The sequence below is a fragment of the Portunus trituberculatus genome, chromosome 18 (genome assembly GCF_017591435.1).
Source record: "Portunus trituberculatus isolate SZX2019 chromosome 18, ASM1759143v1, whole genome shotgun sequence".
NCBI lineage: Eukaryota > Metazoa > Arthropoda > Malacostraca > Decapoda > Portunidae > Portunus > Portunus trituberculatus.
In genome coordinates this window covers 10,752,677-10,772,049 of record NC_059272.1, presented here as the reverse complement: position 1 = coordinate 10,772,049, position 19,373 = coordinate 10,752,677, and the positions used below count along the sequence as shown (strand labels likewise).

The 19,373-nt window shown below is 48.7% G+C and overlaps 2 protein-coding genes across 6 annotated transcripts in view; one reads left to right on the top strand and one right to left on the bottom strand.

The window, feature by feature from the left end:
• The window catches only part of LOC123505325 (pollen-specific leucine-rich repeat extensin-like protein 1), a 22,724-nt gene extending 21,172 nt beyond the window's left edge, over nucleotides 1–1,552 (top strand). For 2 of the 3 annotated variants that reach the window (XM_045256511.1, XM_045256512.1), the window contains one exon: nucleotides 1–1,552. This exon is cut by the window's left edge and continues 634 nt beyond it. In XM_045256511.1, the coding sequence (XP_045112446.1) occupies nucleotides 1–1,238 (1,238 nt within the window). In that variant the 3' untranslated portion in view covers nucleotides 1,239–1,552. The other variant, XM_045256513.1, reaches the window with a different exon arrangement.
• A 4,017-nt stretch (nucleotides 1,553–5,569) lies between these two features.
• The window catches only part of LOC123505323 (homeotic protein spalt-major-like), a 241,325-nt gene continuing 227,521 nt past the window's right edge, over nucleotides 5,570–19,373 (bottom strand). For 2 of the 3 annotated variants that reach the window (XM_045256508.1, XM_045256510.1), the window contains 5 exons: nucleotides 11,022–14,591; nucleotides 10,529–10,662; nucleotides 9,645–10,104; nucleotides 9,159–9,298; nucleotides 5,570–9,051 (listed from right to left, as the gene is read on the bottom strand). In XM_045256508.1, the coding sequence (XP_045112443.1) occupies nucleotides 9,177–9,298; nucleotides 9,645–10,104; nucleotides 10,529–10,662; nucleotides 11,022–14,591 (4,286 nt within the window). In that variant the 3' untranslated portion in view covers nucleotides 5,570–9,051; nucleotides 9,159–9,176. The remainder of the gene's footprint in view (nucleotides 9,052–9,158; nucleotides 9,299–9,644; nucleotides 10,105–10,528; nucleotides 10,663–11,021; nucleotides 14,592–19,373) is intronic. The other variant, XM_045256509.1, reaches the window with a different exon arrangement.

Below are 19,373 nucleotides of genomic sequence, written 5' to 3'. Positions count from 1 at the left end.
CACTTCAAGGCTTGCCCATTGAAGTTAATCTCTCCCCAGAGGACGCCTTCATAGTACAGCACATTCTGTCTCGGCAAAATCTTGGATTCCAGAATGCTAACAATCAAGCTCGACGAAATCAACAAAATCAACATCAGCAACCCTTCCCACGCGATCAGGAGCCGAGCGCTTCAATAGGTCAGCAGTTCCAGCCTCCTCGTGTCCAACAGCTTCAACCTCCTCGCGATCAACAGTTCCAGCCTCCACGTGACGAGCAGTTCCAGCCTCCACGTGACGAGCAGTTCCAGCCTCCACGTGACGAGCAGTTCCAGCCTCCACGTGATGAACAGTTCCAGTATCCACGTGACGAGCAGTTCCAGCCTCCACGTGACGAACAGTTCCAGCCTCCACGTGACGAGCAGTTCCAGCCTCCACGTGATGAACAGTTCCAGCCACCACGTGACGAGCAGTTCCAGCCTCCACGTGACGAACAGTTCCAGCCTCCACGTGACGAACAGTTCCAGCCTCCACGTGACGAGCAGTTCCAGCCTCCACGTGACGAAGAGTTCCAGCCTCCACGTGACGAGCAGTTCCAGCCTCCACGTGACGAACAGTTCCAGCCTCCACGTGACGAGCAGTTCCAGCCACCACGTGACGAACAGTTCCAGCCACCACGTGACGAACAGTTCCAGCCACCACGTGACGAACAGTTCCAGCCTCCACGTGATCAGCAATTCCAGCCCCCACGTCGCCAGCAGTTCCAGCCTCCACGTGACGAGCAATTCCAGCCCCCACGTGGCCAGCAGTTCCAGCCTCCACGTGATCAGCAATTCCAGCCCCCACGTGACCAGCAGTTCCAGCCTCCACGTGACGAGCAATTCCAGCCTCCACGTGACGAACATTTCTCTACACCCAAGAAGCAGAAGCAACCTCATCGTCGTCCGCCCTCAGCAGAGGAGGAGCAGCTCTCGCCGTCACGTGAGGGAGAGGCACCGTTAGCTGTGGAGGAGGAGATTGGCATACAGGAGGTGAAGGAAGTTATCGCTTCTTTGACTGAGGGAGAAGCAGCCCTGCCGCCACCCCACCCCATCTGCTTCTCTCCAGGCCTGGTTCCCGACGAGCACCGCTGCTGGGTGTTCCACGAGTGCGAGCTGGTGGACGGCCAGTGGCAGGTGTACTCATGGAAGTGCATCAGAGGCCATGTGTACGATCCTTTCAACGTGGCGTGCGTGCCGGGCAGGTGTCGGAGGCGTGGTTAGGAATGCTTGCTGAGAGACACCTTGAGTATAGCCTTTCCTTATCCCGGTGTTTCCTGAAGGGCGATAGTTTCTTCAGTGTGAGTGTGGCTCTCTCCCGAGCCTTTGCAATGTCTCTCTAGCGGTCGCAGCTGCTGACCAAGGTGCAGCTTTAGAGGACTCAGTCTGTGTGACGTATGATGACTTTAGGGGAAACTGTATTCCATTTCTATATCCTTTTCCCCTGCACACTCCCGCAAAGGATTCCACAGTGAGGGTAGGATTACCTCCTGCATGTTTGCTGCCTGACTGAACTTCAATAAAAAAGTGTCTTTTTTCTTGAGTGTCTAAGTCACCACACGAACTATATATATATATATATATATATATATATATATATATATATATATATATATATATATATATATATATATATATATATATATCATTAAGGCTGGTTCACACGTGTCACTATGCGGCGGGATATGCCAGCCGCTAGAGTTTTGTGCTGGGTTTTGGCGCCTAGCGGCTGGAGGAACTGCAAAACAAGACTGACATGTTGGTCTTGTCTAGCCGCTAGCGGCTTTGTTTACACTGTGACGTCACGGAAGGTTTTGAACATGTGGATGTCCAGAGACAAAGAGGAAGATGTTAGAAAAAGTGAGGAACAAATAGCAAGTCTGGGAGAAAAAAATGAGTAGTAAAGAAAGAAGAAAAAAAAAAAAAACGTACCCTACGTAGTACTCCATTGGATGAGATCGCTGGCACTCGCTAATGATTGCTTCTGTGCAGGGCGTTGTTGGAGGTGAGGATTGAATACTTTGATGATTAAATCTATCGCAATTGTGCATAATCTTTTGTTAAGATGAACACTCTTCTTATAAGAAATGTAGGCCAACCGGCCGATATTTCCCAGCCGCTATGCGTGGACGTATTCCGGCTAGCAGGGTTCTGTCGATACTTCTTGTGACTAGCATTTCCAGCCGCATATTGACATGTGTGAACCCGCCCGTAAATATGATCAAGAGATGAAGTTGAAAAAAAGTTAAACTAAATATAAATGTTACTCCTAAAGAGACGTTTTCTCTGGTTTAGTTCCAAAATAATTGATGGATAACTATGATATTTTGTAGTGACTAGCTTTTAGAAATGAAAGAGAATAAGTATATCAGAAACTTACGTACTCGATATACTTAAAGAAAAAAGTGTACAGATGATGTGAAAATATGTAACGAGAAAACTTGCGAGTTGTGTGAGCATTTCCGAAATACTGTCCCAAATATTTTACTGTGGCTGTGAAGAAACAATGTAGTTGCTGTGGCATGAATTGGTTAGGTTGAGGGATCATATGGTATATCACCAACTATCTATAAAATGAAGTTTTAAGGGTGTAGCAGATTTTGATGACGTTCTGTGGTACTCAAAGCTGTAGTGGAGATTCAAGGATGGATATTTCTAATGGATTCCGCGGGATGCATCTGACTTCAGCTTCTATTTAGATTTCTGAGCTTCACTTCCCAGGGAGAAGTATTCCTGCTAGGTTTGTTGTGAAGATCGCCAGGAGCATGTGTTGCCCCTTTCAACAGTGTTACAACCTGGAAGTGGTAATAAGGAAACCCAGCTGATGAGTGTGCCTTTTATGTGTGTGTGTGTGTGTGTGTGTGTGTGTGTGTGTGTGTGTGTGTGTGTGTGTGTGTGTGTGTGTGTGTGTAGTATAAACACTCTTCATTAGATACAGGCAACCTACTTGGTCTTGATAATGCCTAATAGCACACCAATTCACTCACCTGCTATTGATTGGCAATCACATGTTAGAATATCTATAAAACTTATGCAAATTAATGTATGGACCGATGATCTTCTGAATGAGAGAAATTTGAAAAATGAGAGAGAGAGAGAGAGAGAGAGAGAGAGAGAGAGAGAGAGAGAGAGAGAGAATCTTATTTCTGCTTTCTGTCATTATTGTAACCATATTTCTACTGTGTTCCATTTTATGTTCTCTCTCGCATGCAAGATCTCACAATACTGATGCATTTCTCAGCAAAAATGTCAATCTACCAAAACCAAATATTTAAAACTTGGCGGCACAGCGATACGTCATGGTGGGGAGACTGCACTGCGCAGCACACATAGTAGTCCATTAGCAATTGGCCGCGCGGTAACTAAGCATTGTCGGGAGTGTTTTCAAGTGAGTCTCGTCTTTGAGGGCCTACGCGTTTCTCGTCTTCGCCCTCGTTATTCGCTTCGTTCCCGTCATTCTTCACATCCGCATCACCACCGGGAAGTAAAAGGATATTGGAGTGAGGTGAGTACATCAGTGTATCCTGCTTATGGGGACGGGGAAAGGACCCAGAATGGTTACATTGTTGACCTGCATGAGCTGGTTTGTCTTGGTTTGAAGTAAGATGAAAGGTTAGGGAGTGGAAGGTTATGAAGCATGAAGGTGATCTGAGGACGTGTCCAAATCTGTCAGACCCGTTCAGAGAGGCTGTCAAATTAGTGTTGTCGAGATGTAGCCTATACAGTGATGTGCCGTGCGTCACAATGAAGGAAAAGTTGCGTCTACTCTACACGTATTCCGAAAAATTGCAGATGTAATATTTCACCTCAGGGATGAATACTTACGAGGTTAGCGAGCAGCAACATCCGATGGCAAGTGTAGCTGAGTAATTTTCCTTTGTTTTAGTGGTTATGTTAGGCAGCATTGTGACAACATTGGTGAGTGACATATTTCTGTGCAAAGCTGAGTTGTGAAGCCAGTTGAATTTGTGTTTTTGAATCTGTTAAAATGGAGAGGAGGTTTAGCAAATGAGGCCTATGTTTCTTAGGTAGAGTCAAGTGATAGAGGAAGGAAAAAGGAATAAGGCGGAATCATGGCACCACTGCTCGTCTTCCCTCTCCTTGCTCCCCCTTCCTCCCTCTCTCGCCTCCTCTCCCCATGCTTTCCGCTTCTGCCCCTCCCCACCATAACGTCATCGATGGCGGTATATTTAATAAGTTTTGGGAGTAATTTCTTGTTTTGTTCTTCGTCGTTTGTAGGAGAGAAGCACTGTTTGTGTTTGTAAGATGGTTCTTCCATAAATTATTCTTCTTTTCCTCACAACCTTTCTCCGCATCTCCTCCGCACACATCCCATCACGCTCTCTCGAGTCCTTTCCTCCTCACACTAACACATTCCTTATTCCATACATTTTACCTTTCTACAGACTCTCCGACACATCCCCTTCTCGTCCCTTCTCGTCCCTTCACATCCTCTCTCTCTCTCTCTCTCTCTCTCTCTCTCTCTCTCTCTCTCTCTCTCTAGCGCCTAAACACTCACAACCTCTAGTCTACCACACGAACTCACCCACCCACCGACACACACATCTACACACACACACACACACACACACACACACACACACACACACACACACACACACAGGATTGTGTGTGAAGTTAGTTGATATATAATTTCTAGGCCATTGTTGTTTGAAAATCCAGAGTACCTTACGAGGTGTGAAAAATATGATGGGATTTTGTTATTACTACTACTACTACTACTACTACTACTACTACTACTACTACTACTACTACTACTCAACAACAACAACACCAACAACAACAACAATAATAACAACAACCGCTACTACTACTACTACTACTACTACTACTACTACTACTACTACTACTACTACTACTACTACTACTACTTTTGTACTTTTGTACTTCTCCACTACTACTATTAAAGCTACACTACTACTACTTTTGTACTTCTTTACTACTACTATTTCTACTATTACTACTACTACTACTACTACTACTACTACTACTACTACTACTACTACTACTACTACTACTACTACTACTACTACTACTACTACTACTACTACCCAACTCGTTCTAATGCACTTTTTCTCCTTATGTACATATATGTAGTCTTTTAAGTAGTTTTCTCATCACCGTAATATAATGTTCATTCTGGTTCTCGATATCGGTACACTTTCAAGGTGTTGGGTTCTTCTTCAGCCAAGTCTCTTCTTCGGTGCCTTGTTTTGTGAGTTAGGGTTTGATTTTTTATTCTAGCAAGGTGTGCTTTTCTTTATTGCGTTGTTTTGATATATAATTAATTTGTAAGCATCAAAACTCCAGGTAGCTCTTCACTCTGCATCACTAAGAAAGCAACAAATGTTCCCTATGAATGCTGGAGCAAAGAACGTCCCAACCCATCAATGCCCGAGACTTAGACACCTTTCTTCTCTTATCAGTCCTGGACTCACAACTGGTCGAATGGACAGCTTCATATCGGTACTGTTGATCAGGCGTATGTACTTCAGGGGCAGGCGTGGGAAATTCAGGGTAGTCATACGAAGGGCTTACAATGGTACTCTTTTAATTATGAAGGATGCTGCTGACAAACTGGCTTTATTACAACTAGAGCGACGCGGCTCACGGTGTGTCACGTGGTATTACAGGGCAGGCGGAGGCAGGTCTCACCCCGGGAACGGCTATCATAGAATAGTACAAAAATAGCTTCTCCTCTGTTCCCGGGCCGAGACGTGCAGATAGCGAGTTAGGTTCTCACACAGATATCAAAATAATATGATTACTCTCTAGATCTGATACAAGTAACGACACAGGGAACTTCGGAGGAGTCTAAGGAGGCTGGAGATGGCTGACGCGCCACAAACACAGATGAAGGAGGGAAAAACGGGGAAATGAGTGACAGGCAAAGAAAACGAGAGAGAGAGAGAGAGAGAGAAAAAAAAACATGTTCCAGGTTCCACCGGAGTCCAGGGAGGGGAGGGTCCATTTTCTGTGACTGACTGGGGCTATTGGAGGGCAGACTGAGGCAGAGACATGAAGGGCGGGATGGAAGGAGGGGAGGGCCAGACGGGTCGGTGGCTGAGCATGACACTGGAATGACTTCACTGTGTGCGCGGTCAGCTCGGCCGTATCACAGACGTACACCCAGGGGAGCCTCGCTGATCCGTGCACGTTGAAGGTAAAGAAAGGCGGAGAGATAGAGAGGGAGACCGAGAGGATAACAGGGACCAGAAGGGTTCTGGAGAGGCTTTTTGTCATGTCTCAACCGCGGGACTGTCTACGGCTGGCAAGGATGGAGAGAGAGAGAGAGAGAGAGAGAGAGAGAGAGAGAGAGAGAGAGAGAGAGAGTTAAAGAATAGAGGGAAAAGAGGCTATGTATATATATTTTTTTACATATATATTGTTATTTTTAAAGAGAGGTTGCTGGTGTGTGAAGCCGTCTATGTCTACGGATAAACCTTAACTCTATTATCGTCATCCTTAACCTGCTTCCTTGACCCTTCGTGCCAGCATCTACGCCACACACGTACACATAGAGATCTGATATGATAAATAGCCAGCGGACAGGCATGCGTGTGCTCTAATGCTATACAAACCTCGGCTCCTTCCACGTGTGACTTGATTATCTACAACATATGAATCGATATCTTATTAAGTGATATCATATTGTTTTTTACCTAAACATCATCTTTTTACAGGGACACTACATATATATTTTTCCTCATAAAAAAGCGAGAAATCTACCGGTAATCGTCTATAATCCATTAAAATTGTACAAAATGTTGAAAGTTTGACTTCCGTGCGAGGGTTCTTTTTTTTTTATTCTTTTTATATATATTTTCATGGCAGCAAGAGTCCTTCGCTGTTGTTGCTGTAGCTGTCACAGACACGTACTACTGAGGTAAACTTAAGACTCCCGCGACTGCTGACGGTATGACCATGTTCAAGGATGGTTGTGGTGATAGTGGTGGTGACACTGGTGGTAATAGTGAGGGACTATTTAGTCATCACCCAAATCCAACCAATGTATGTATGGGTGTGCGTGTTGAAAGGAGAGTGGGAGGAGAAGAAAGATTCAATGTGTGTGTGTGTATGTGTGTGTGTGTGTGTGTGTGTGTGTGTGTGTGTGTGTGTGTGTGTGTGTGTGTTTAATGAGAGGATTTTTCCAAGAAGAAGAGATGATGAAGGCGTGGTTCAATGTGGTAATGAGACGGTGTGGCGTTGAATGAAGTGGAATGAGGTGGATGGGAGAAGAGTGGATGGAAATGTGTGTGTGTGTGTGTGTGTGTGTGTGTGTGTGTGTGTGTGTGTCGGGAGGTGGCAGATGACGAGAGGATGGAGTAAGGGTGAGGTGAGAGGGGTGGGGACGAAGATATCCAGGTTCTCAGCAGCGCAATTCAGCCTTCTCTTCTTTGCATTTTGTTTGTTTTCTCTCGGAACACCGACTGACCCTTCCGACTCCCTCGCGCGGGATATGTTGAGAGGACACACGACCTGTAGCGTCTTCCTTCCCCTCAGCCTCGCCGGTTTGTGTCCCGGTGATAACACGATGCCAGGTCAAGAAATCCACGCGCACGCACGCACGTACGCGCACACATACACACACACACGATCGAGGAGGTGGAAAAGATTGGGGGTGGATGGATGGATGGATGGATGGATGGATGGATAGAGGGAGGGGAAGGGACACAACACGACAACATTCCAGCTGATACAGGGAGGGTGGTGGGTGGTGTGGGTAGTGGTGGCGTGGGTGGGTGGTGCGGGAGGATTGGTGTGCAGCACCAGCGGCTCCACCAGGCCCCGCTGAACACGCACACACGTTTGTTGGCCGCCTTTGCCCTTGGAATCCTTGGTCGCATGGAGGAGGAGGCATCGTGAAGGGCACCGCCGCCTGTTGCCGACGCGCTGGCCAATATTGCACTGTTTGTTGCAGAGAGAGAGAGAGAGAGAGAGAGAGAGAGAGAGAGAGAGAGAGAGAGAGAGAGAGAGAGAGAGAGAGAATCTGTCACGGCCATAATTTACCTTGCCGTGTAACAGGAGCAGCTTGACATCACCCTCCTCCACATGCCTTACTTTCACAATTCACTGTTCGCGCGCAGGTGTGCAGCAGCACCTTGGAGGCGTGCGGAGGGACACTCAAGTTTGAGGGAGTCTGTCAGTCTTATCGCGTGGTGCGCTGGTGTGTCCGATGGCTGCTTCAGGCTGACGCACAAATCTACCCCAGTAACAAGGAAAAATCAACTAGAGTATCACAGAGTTCAGGGTTTGTCTAAGAAATGCCCATTCCCAAAGATAGCGCTTATGACGTCACTTCCGGACCGCGGGGGTCAGGCGGGGTCACATATTTCCCCGATGCCTGGCTTCATGCCGGACCGCGGAGGCATGAGTCCCAGCCTCAGCTGGCATGGTCTGGCCTCGCCTCGCCCTGGAGTGCGGTGATGAGTGCTGCGGGGAGTTGCGGCGGATAGAATGTCTGGCCGTGACTGCGGGGCTGCGGGGCTGAGGATCCAACCAAGCGGGACGGGAGACTAGAGTGAGAGGAACTAAGGTGGTGCACGAGGGGCGGTCAGGCGGGCCCCGGGTGGACGCTCTGAGGCGAGTCACTTTTCTTGGTTGACACATGAAATAACACATGAAACGAAACTGGGGATTTCCAGCGACGCGAAGGTGAGATCTTTGCACTTTGGAAGCAGGAGTCACCCTGTCGGCGCGACGCTGCTGCTGCTGCCGCCGCTCATGGGGCGGGAGGAGGGGTGGGGGAGGGGTCCACCTTGGTCAGGGAGGGTCATGGCAGCTGAACATCTGCCACACACCGTCAACTTTTAGTCCTCCCAGAGTGCACAGTCTGACCGCCGTCCTCCGTGCCTCCCGCGGCCCTCACACGACGCCGGACTGCGCTACGCATCACACTGTGTCGGTGGCCGGAGAGGAGGCGTCGCTGCGCACGGCGGGAGGGTGGCGAGGCTGGCCAGGTCACTCGGGATAGCACTGGGGCCGGCTACTGACGGGGCCGTGGACCACCTCAGTCCTGCAAGGAAAAACACGGTCTTTTAACGGAACATTCTCGTCTTGAGAGATTATTGGTTAATAATTTGGTAGAGACGCGATCTGTCACCACGACACAAGACAACTCACGTCTAGGAGTGGCGGAGATCACGTGCGTGTCAATGGCATGACTTCAGGGGCAGGAGAGGGACACGGGGCCGCGTCAGGAGTGGGTTGGGGCTCTGCCTCGGGAGGTGCTCCTTCTAACAACTCACCCTCGCACCCGGGGCCTGTAGGAGGGATACTGCTGCAGGAGGACCGCGACACCATAGGTTACCTTACCATCAACTCGCGCGCATATGTACACCTACACACACACACACACACACACACACACACACACACACACACACACACACACACACACACACACACACATGTGCACACCCATCTACACACACCCACCTACACACACACACACACACACACACACACACACACACACACACACACACACACACACACACACACACACACACACACACACACACACCACCCACACACACACACACACACACACACACACACACACACACACACACACACACACACACACAAGGAGCTAACGAGACTCACCCGATGCTCGCTTGGGCACCGGAAGCATATTCTCGCCCTCCCTTTCTCTCTTCACTCTGAAGTCCACCATTTTATCCTCCTCCCTCGCCTGGTGAAGGAGCGCAGCAGCCACGGCCGGAGGAAGGGAAGGTGGGAGAGGGGAGTGGATGGAGGTGGGTAGCGGAGAGTGGATAGATGTGGGGAGAGGTGAGTGTAAGGAGGTAGAGAGAGGAGAATGTAGAGAAGTTGGAAGCGGAGAGTGAAGTGATGATGGGAGAGGGGAGGCCAATGTTGCAGGGAGAGAGGTGACTAAGGAGGCTGGAAGTGCTAGGGGAGAGGGCGAGGTGAGGGAGGGCGAGATGGAGGAGGTGGTTTCCGGGGTGGAGACGCTGGTGCCGTTGGCTTTAGAAGCGCCGTCTTGTGGAAGGTCACGACAGCCGTCACGAATCTTGTGGGTCAACATGTGCTGCTTCATATTCCCCTACACGGGAGAAGCAGAGTTAGTACATACGCCTGGCAGGAGGACGTGGGGCGGGAGTGTATTGTTTATTTAGTTGCACAAATATTCATACAAGTAAAGAAAAATTGGATATGTGTATATATTCATCTTGATATAAGATCAAAGCACACTAACATGTAGGAAAGAGTAGTAATAGGTATACATGCTTCGAAAAGAGTCTGCCAGGTATAGACTTGACAGATTCTTGAAGCTTCTCTTATTTTCTTGTTCTCATGTTCGTATATTGTAAGGGAAAGAAAGTCTTGACAGAGGAAGGAACAACGGAAGATGAGGTGGAGGACGATTAGCTGGTGAAGTGAGTCTTACAAAGTAAGGAAGGAGAGGAGTTGGGAATGGAGACGAAAGAAGAAGGAAAATGTTTAGGGTCAGCGGCCGAGAACCTCACCTTAGTGGAGAAGCCTCGGTCACAGATAGAGCACTTGAAAGGCCGCTCCTTGGTGTGCGAGCGGTAGTGGATCTCCAGCGCTGACTGACAGGCGAAGGTCTTGAAACACAGCTGGCACGTAGTGTTGCCTCGACCTGTCGACCATCGATACGATGAAAAACGTGTTTGTGTGTATGTGTGTGTGTGTGTGTGTGTGTGTGTGTGTGTGTGTGTGTGTGTGTGTGTGTGTGTGTGTGTGTGTATGTGTGTGTATTCATTCTAGTGTATAGATCTGGGCCTTTCCTTATTTCAGTTTGTATGACCACAAATTTATACATGATGGAAGACAGAGAGAGAGAGAGAGAGAGAGAGAGAGAGAGAGAGAGAGAGAGAGAGAGAGAGAGAGAGAGAGAGAGAGAGAGAGAAAACGTGTCTATCTTGTATTTCCTATAATTTCAAGCTGGTGTTTTGTTGAATTTTGGGCATTGTGACAAGGAGCAGGGCTCCACGGTACCTGGAACATTGGGCAGGAAGAGCGGGTTGAGGCCTGGCAAACTGTGTGTGCTCGGCGTCATGGCAGCGGTTGTGAGAGGTGGTGGGAAGAGGCCGAAGGGAGAATAGAGGTTGGGGTGCGGGCGGGACACCAGGTCCAGCGGGAGTGAGATTCCACCATCCTGGCTACCAGTGCTGACGGCGGGGCTGACGGCGCTTCCCAACACCTGTTGCTGATCAGATGGTGACACTTGGCTATCACCGCCTGGGGCGTCGTGAGATCGATCACCAATGTCTGAGTAATCTGAGGGTGTGGGCGACACAGACACCCGTGGGGATGTCATGCCGTTGAATGAGTCTTCTCGGGCCCTCATGGTGAGATCCTCTGCCGTGCGCTGCTCTGCGCTTCCCGTCGAAGAAGATCTGGACGAGGTGCTAAAAGGCCGCAAATACTTGTCGTCCTCCGTGCCGCGCTCCTCGCTTTCCATCATCTCGCGGTGCCGCATGGCTTCCGGGGACAGCTGGAATCGCAAATGAAGAGGAAGTGGCGGGAAGCCTTGGAGGGGCGGCGGAGGAAGCGGGAAGCCAGAAGGCATCATCTGTGGCAAGGAGGTGGGAGTGTGCATGTGTGGGTAGTCTCTCACTTCGGCGGCGGCGATTTGCTCAGGACTAAGGTCTGTGGGCTCTCCCGTGTGCTGACGGATGTGTTGTTGTAACACCAGCGCGTTGGTGTACTTTTTGTGGCACACCGGACACTGATGCAACATGCGCATGGGCGGCTTGGCGCGATGCACGCCCATATGGGTCTTGAGATTTCCTTTGGTGGTGAAAGCTCGCCCACAAATCTTGCACTTGAAGGGCCGTTCGCCAGTGTGGGTACGGTAGTGCATCTGGAGGGCTGATTTGCACGAAAGAACTCTGTGACAAATCACACACTGGTTTGGATCCGTCAGTTTGTTCTCGATGTTATTCACGAGCTGCTCTAGTTTCATGGTTTCGCTCGTCTTTTGTATTTCGATGAGCGCCTCCCATGAGTTGTCGTTGCTGCCTGGCTTGGGCAAGAGGTTGGTATAGATATTGGGGTCCTTGGCGGGATCGATGCCAGGAGGCACCGCTGTCATGTTGGGTGGGGGACCCATGGGGGGTGGGAATGAGGTAGGAAGTCCAGGAAGGAAAGGGAAGTTAAGGGGCATTCTGGGACCCGAGAAGGGGATGGTTGGCATTCCCAGCGGACGAAAGTCTGGTCGCATCCTGAGGTCAGTGGGCTGCTCGGAGGTGACTGATCGGGAGTCGCTACTGTCTCTGTCTTGCTCCTCCTTGGCCGCACTGGCGCCGCCTCCGCTGCTACCGCCGCCACTTACGCTTCCAGTGCCGTTTCCTTCATTGTAGTCTTTGAGTTCGCGTTCAGTTCGAACCCGAATGTCGAGAGGTGTCTGGTCAGCGTTGAGGTCCCTCTCGGGACTCTTCTTCTCCATCAAGGTTCGCATTTCTTGAGAATCAAGAAAGCTTTCTTTGGACAGCCTGCTCTCCCTCTCGAAGTTGGACTCGTTGTCGTACTTTTCCCCCTCGTACTTTTCTCCCTCAAACTTGTTTTCTTCCTCGAACTTGTTTTCCCCCTCGAACTTGCCCCCTTCGAACTTGTCTTCTTCAAACTTGTCTTCCTCGTACTTCTTGCCGAAGGCGGACTCTTCCTCGAAGTTGGCTTCATCACTCATCTTCTTGATTTCATCGAGTGCCTTCTCTTCACTGCTTCGGTTGTCCTCATCGTACCTCTTTTCGCCCTCGAGACTCTTATCCTCGTTGTAATCCTTCTCACTTTCAAAAGTTTTCTCTTGATCAAATCTTTTATCGACGTTGAACAGCTTGTCGTTCTTGAAGGCAGAGTCACTGGCCTGACTCTCCTCTCCCATGTCCACCACGCTGGTGTGGTCGTTCGTGTCGTTTTTGACATCGAAGTGCGGCGATCTCATTCCCTCGTCCACGTCCATTCTGCCTGAATCTAATTTTTCAGGTTTAAAATTTGGGTCTAGGGAGTCTGGAGAGGAACGCGGCTCTGAAATAGTCAGGTTCTCTGGTTCGTCCTCTCGTCCCTGTCTTGCCAGGTTCAAAAGGTTGAAAGGTCGGTGGAGGTGATCGAGAGATGGTGGAGGTCCAGGCAGCCGGTAAGGGGGCAGGGCGGGGCCGCCGGGGAGGGAAGTAAAGGGGTTTGGTGGCCCTGTAGGGGGAGATGGAAATTCCTTTAGTTCCCCCAACTGGGCCAGCAGCGGCGGGTGGAACTTGTCAAGGTGCTCGGGTACTGGGTGCGGGTTCATTTTGACGTGAGGAAATCTTGCCGCGTGACGCTGAAAATGAACCTTGAGATTTCCTTTCGTTGTGAATCTGTTGCCGCAGATATTGCATTTAAAGGGACGCTCCCCAGTGTGGGATCTGATATGGATCTGGAGAGCTGAGTCGCTGCCGAACACTTTACCGCAGTACCTGCAGCGGTGCTTGTAATAAGGATCCTTGGCGTCATTGGGTCTGTGGTCGTCAATTAGGCGGCTCGTTAGGAGCCCCTGGGAGGCATTGTTGAGGACGTTGTTGGCGGTGCGCTGCAACATCTCGAGGGTGTTGGGCTCGTCTGGTGGTGGCGGTTCGGTGTGCTGGATCACGGATGACGCGATGCTGGAGGCCGTCATGGGAGGAGAGAGCGGTCGGTCGCGTGGATCTGACGTCGGCGGAGGGCCGCTGGTGCTTGCGGGGCACAGCGGCGAGCTGACGGGCGGACGCTCGGTGGTGCTGGGCTCACTGGTGGGCGGGACCTTGAATCTTTCCATGAGCGTACTGATGAAAGAACTGCTGCTGTGGCTGCTTTCAGTGGTTGTGGGCGGCGGGGGTCGAGGAGTGGGTGTTGGTGAGGAGGGGGTCTCCAGACGATCAGTGGACTCGCTTGTGTTCTTTGCCTCTCCCTCAGGAAAATTTGGCAAGCCAGGACTTCCTTCTTTGCTCTTAATGGAGAGTTGCGCCTGCAGTTGCTGAATGAGCTGCAGTTGCATCATCTGCTGGTGCTGCAGAGTGTACAGCGTTCCTTGCAACAGCGCAAACTCCTGCATTGTTTGTGAGTTGTTTGGAGAATTCGCGTTGGTGTTGTTCATGGCGTTGGTGGCGAATTGCGCCAGGGCCATCCTGGTGTTCTGGATTGCCTCCAACGCCAGGTTGGACTGCGCCAACTGCTGTGCGATGGGTCCGACCTGTGGGAGGCCAGTGGACTGCGCCAAAAGCTGTCTGATTTGCGCCAGGGAGCCGCTCTCCACGGGGTTGCTGTCACTGTCGTAGCCATTGTTGCGGTCCACTGAGGACTCACGAGACTCGGGGGTGGCGGGTTCTGGTGCCTCGCGGGCCTTGAGGGCGTGCGCCTGGTTGTTGTTTGCCACATCCTGGTGGCGTCGCAACTCATCTGGATGACTGGCATCATGGGGCGGCTGGCGGGGCGTGTCGGGGACGGGAAGTACGGGCGGCTCGCGACCACACGCCAGCCGATGCTCTTCCAGCTGCTCACGGGATCCCAACTCGGCGCGGCAGTAAGGACAGATGTATGGCTCCTCTGCCTCACCTGAAAGAAAGATAAATACTTGATAATACTGTAGGGGCAGAGGTGGAGGAGAGGCAAATGGATAGAGAGGATGGAGGGAACCATCGACGTGATAGTAAAGAATACATTGACAGTAAAGAATGGATTACCAATGAGCCAGCGTTCTTTGAACAGTCAGTGTGAAAGCAAGCTGCATAGTCACTGCCCACAGGAGGAGATGTAGTGGTCCTTTAAGTACTATCTTCAAGTGCGCTGGCTAGCTCACAAAAATTCTGAACAATACAGTAGCCCGAATATTCTCATCAGAGATAGATGCGTATAGGCAATGTCATATGTTTGATTTTCTTAAGAACATAAACGAAATAACTGGTTATATCGATGTATTACTTTTTATTCGGCATACATGTTGATATATTTTGTCGTGCCGTGAGTAACATAGCAGCTTTTTGGTGTTCTTGTTTTCTGTGTATCATAGCTTGGTTAGAATAATTTAGTAAGCAACTTACCAAGCGCACGTTCACGATCCAGAGGTTGTAGAGGGGAAGAGTGACACGGACCCTTCACACTCACCTTGCATGACGAGTGTCTCTCCTTAACACACCAACGTCAATGACCGTCACGGGCTGCTAGAATGACTGAGAGATGACCGTTGCATGATTATGAAAGCAGATCTGAATAACTTAATCTTTTTTTTTATGCTACGGCCTATAGTGCTTGTAGGCATACTTGAAGAGTATAAGTGGGAAGCGCTTTTCAGCTTCCGCCCATTAGTGACGAAGGCAATTTTATTTATAGCGGTATCCGTATCACCATCCAAGCGCATCTTTGGTGTAACCACCTAGAACCTGGGTATCATGGTAACATGTAGGTAACTTTGAACCACTCGACAAATGGCATAGCTTCAAAAAGATATGCGGTGGGATTCGAACTTACGCGTGGACGTCTGCCCGATCCAAGGCTCACCATCTTATTCACTGCACTACCGCCTCCCTATCTGCCTCATGTGTATGTAGGTATTTCAGGTGAGAGAGAGAAAGGGGAAAGCGTCAGTGTTACATAATGTTCCACCCTTCGCTACGTTGTTGTGTTCCCCAATCACCCAGAAGTGTTGCCGTCATGTCCAGTGAATTTCATGTCTATAAATAAAAGTAGGAATTGGTATAGACCTATAGATTCGTGAACTCCGGAAAGACCAAGAAATGTGGATGTGATTGGTGAAAGTAATTAGGTAATCCTGTTTTTTTTTTTGTATGAAATACAACCTGACATCACTCCCCAGGTCAGCAGTGCGTGGGGATGATGTTCTCTAGAGTCTGCTTGGGCGTGCTCGAATGTCATGTTTACCTCCGCAACTCTTATACAATGTTATGAAAGGAAGCACAGCATGGTAAACAGGATTATGTTCGAAGAATAGTGAGACTTTTTAATATTTCATAATGAAAAATACAATAACTTTGATTATCATGAGCGCACGTCACTTACTTTATCTCTCGACTAGATATAATTGTTTCTTGCTTTTACTTACAAATGTATGAGAAATGTGCAATGTACGTGTTTTCCTTATTGCTAAGAAATATTACTCATTATCTCTAGTTGTGCACTCCTTTATCCTCTCTGCGTGTATATCATAACGTGTGTACTTTTCAAATTGTTCAAAGTATAAAGTGACCTTCAAAATATATCGGAGTGATCTTTACGTAGACTTTTCTCATGTTTCTGGTCTTAGCGGAAGGTAATGTTAATGGAAGATATGTGTGCCTTGTATGAGCGCCTTCGATGACACTTTTCTTTTTTATCGAGGTATCATAATACTATAGATAAGATCACATGCGCACAAGCCACCGATGAGATTGTCCTATGTCTAATCTTCCCTGTCATGACGACATTTGGTCTTTTTTGTTTTACTTATAACAGCACTACGGTTTTCTTTTTCATTATATATTTTTAAAGTTATTCGGGACATGTCAGCTTGTCTTCGGTTACGTATGATAACATGGAAGGGCTCAGTGTGAATGATTACTGAAAGTACTGAGAAAAATCGTGAATTTCTTCCTCTCCTCACACGGTTACTTAATATGATCTGTAGCTAAGATGACTGCCTGACTGACCGCTACTAATCCACCAACATCACCTCTTTAATTCTTCACTCTGTATGTTCTTGTGTCATCCCTCTCTTATTTCTTTCCCTTTTCATTCTCAGTCTTTCTTCGTCTGTTTGTTTGATAATATTACATTTCCTTTTTGTTTAGTAATAGAGTCTGCCATCAAGAAAAAAAAGAAATTCATTCCTTTCACCGTGCTTATCCATAAGGACAAAATATCCGCGCTATAATCACGGGAGAGAGCTGCCCCTCCTGCTGAGTGGCGCCGGATATAGGGGCATAGGTCCTGCACTACTAAATCAAGTGTCGCTGCTGTTACTCTTACTATGTCCTCGTTGCTACGGTAGCCAATATCACTTCGCTAATCATTATTACTTTTACCACATCAAAAACGCATTCGTCTCTTCAAATCAGTATTATATACCAATGATTCACCTTGAGCAGTGTAGAAAAAAAATCCTGGCTGATAATTTTCAGGATAAGGATTTGTTTTTGGTCTAGGATACGCTCTAACAAACTTGTAAGGATATCGGACGTGCGAGTTTCCTAGTTTCCCTTATCCCTTCACAAAGTCTACGGTCACCCCACGGATGGTTTCCTTTACATTTGTTCTTTCAGTTTCCGATTGGCGTGTGCTGCTAGCCGCCTCCCCGCTGTGCCTCCTGCTTGCAGCGTGATGTTACGTTGAATGAGCTTTCAGAAATGTTGAGTTGTCTGTGAGTTGCACAGAGAGAAGGAGGAAGAAAGGGGAAGGGAGTTTGGAGAGAGGAGAGAGTCAGGAGGGAGTGGAGAAGAATAATAATGTCTGGTTTTGTTTGTCTTATCGTAGTTTTTAATTCAATATAATACTTTTTTGTAGTTTGTTATTCAGTGTAGTCATATTTTTACCTATTCTGTTTTTTGTTAGTTCCGTTTACGCCATCGTGTTTCAGTTTCGTCATAGTTTTGTTTCCGCCTTATGTATTGTGCTAGTCTGTCTTTTACTTTTGTCAGGCTTCCATAACGTTACTGTAGTTATGCATTAGCTTCATCGCTTACTTCCTACTCTAATCTTAACTTTTGTGTTTCCCTATTTCAGTCTTGCCATAATCTCATTTTAGTCTTGTCCTACACTTGTTTCTACCTTTTTCTTACCCAGACGTAATATTCTACTCAGTCTTCGCTTTGCCACTCTCTTTAAATTATTTTCCCTCTTTGTGGCTTTGAACTTGTTGAAAGTCTTTGGTCTTAATGTACTCTTCATTAAGCTTGAGTGTACATTTAAAATATGATACTGTGCCTCAAAAACTTTACTATTTTGAGAAATAAAATTGATACAGTATTTCCTTCTTTAGTCGGTTCGGGAAATGCTGAGCGGATTTAGGCCGTGAATGTATTGAGATCGGAAGACGATGACGAGATAAAAGCGAGTCACGGACCTTTGCCGCCGGACATCTCTGACCACAGTCGCTGCTGAACAACTGGCAGAGAAAGCCAACCAGCGTTTCCTTGTCGATGGAACATGACATTAGCGCCGCCGATGATGTTAATACCTCGAGCCGCAAATGACCCGCGGGACCGACCAACTCGCCCCTCGCCCCCCGCCGCTGTCCACCCGGCGCCCCGCTACCCGCGGCTGTCTGGCCAAGAGGCTGACGCGCCGCTGCCTTTCCCCACCAAGCCCCAGGCCTGCCCACCGCCCACCCGGCCCCCAGTCACCCGTACTGTCTTGCTTATTTTCTTTTCACTTGATGGACAAATGTATATATTTTCAATTTCGCTAAACATTATAATTTTCTGTGTCGTCAAACACTGAACGAAATATTTATTTTTGCTTCATTTGGATTTTCTCATTTTATAAATGCGAAGGAAAATGACTCAAAAGTAGTATTTTCTAGACTAGTATTTTATGCACCGAATCGAGAGTTGGTGAGGGAGCACGGGAGGGAGGGAGAGACAGAGGCACCATCAGTATTAGCGGCCGTGGAGGCAGGCACGAGAAAGGAGAAAGGGAGGGATGGAGGTAGGGAAGGACAAGGAGCTGTCTCTCTCAACAGGGTGTGGAGAATGAGCTCTACTGAGATTCTACACTCGCAGAGGAAAACATTGAGGTGATTGGCTACAGTCTGAGCGGCTGAGGGTTGCGATTGGGCCGCGCCCCTCGGGGAGCCTCAAATCCGGCCATTCATCGCATCTGTTTGAAGAGGCGGAAAAAGGGGAAGATAAAAGTGCATGGGAACATCCTTTCTTAATAACCGGATAATGCCATTAGCGATGAAAGCATCACATAGGACGTTACTGTGCCCTCCCTTTCCTTCTAATGGCGGCTGTCCCTCCTTCCCTCCCTCCATCGCTCTACCAAACTTTCCCTCCAGGCCTCCTGTTCTCTTCCTTCCTCACTCATTCACTCACTCATCTTCAGCAAAAATCTTCAACATGTTCAGGCGAAGAAACTCGTGTTTTTCACTTATCTTCCCCTTGGTGACATGACCCTCTTCCCTCTCTTCCTCACTGAGTCCAGGCGGTGTGGAGAGAGGAGGGAGGGAGGGGAGGGGAGAGGCAGGGAGGGAGGTAGATGGGAGAGGAGGGGTAGGTGCTCGCCTGGCTGCCCACCTGCCCTAAGGAACCACCATTTTGTTAGCGATGTCTCTGTTTGGATATGATAATGTTGAGTAGCGAGGCGAATGTGTCGCGTGGGAGACCCGGCGATGGGGAGCCGCCC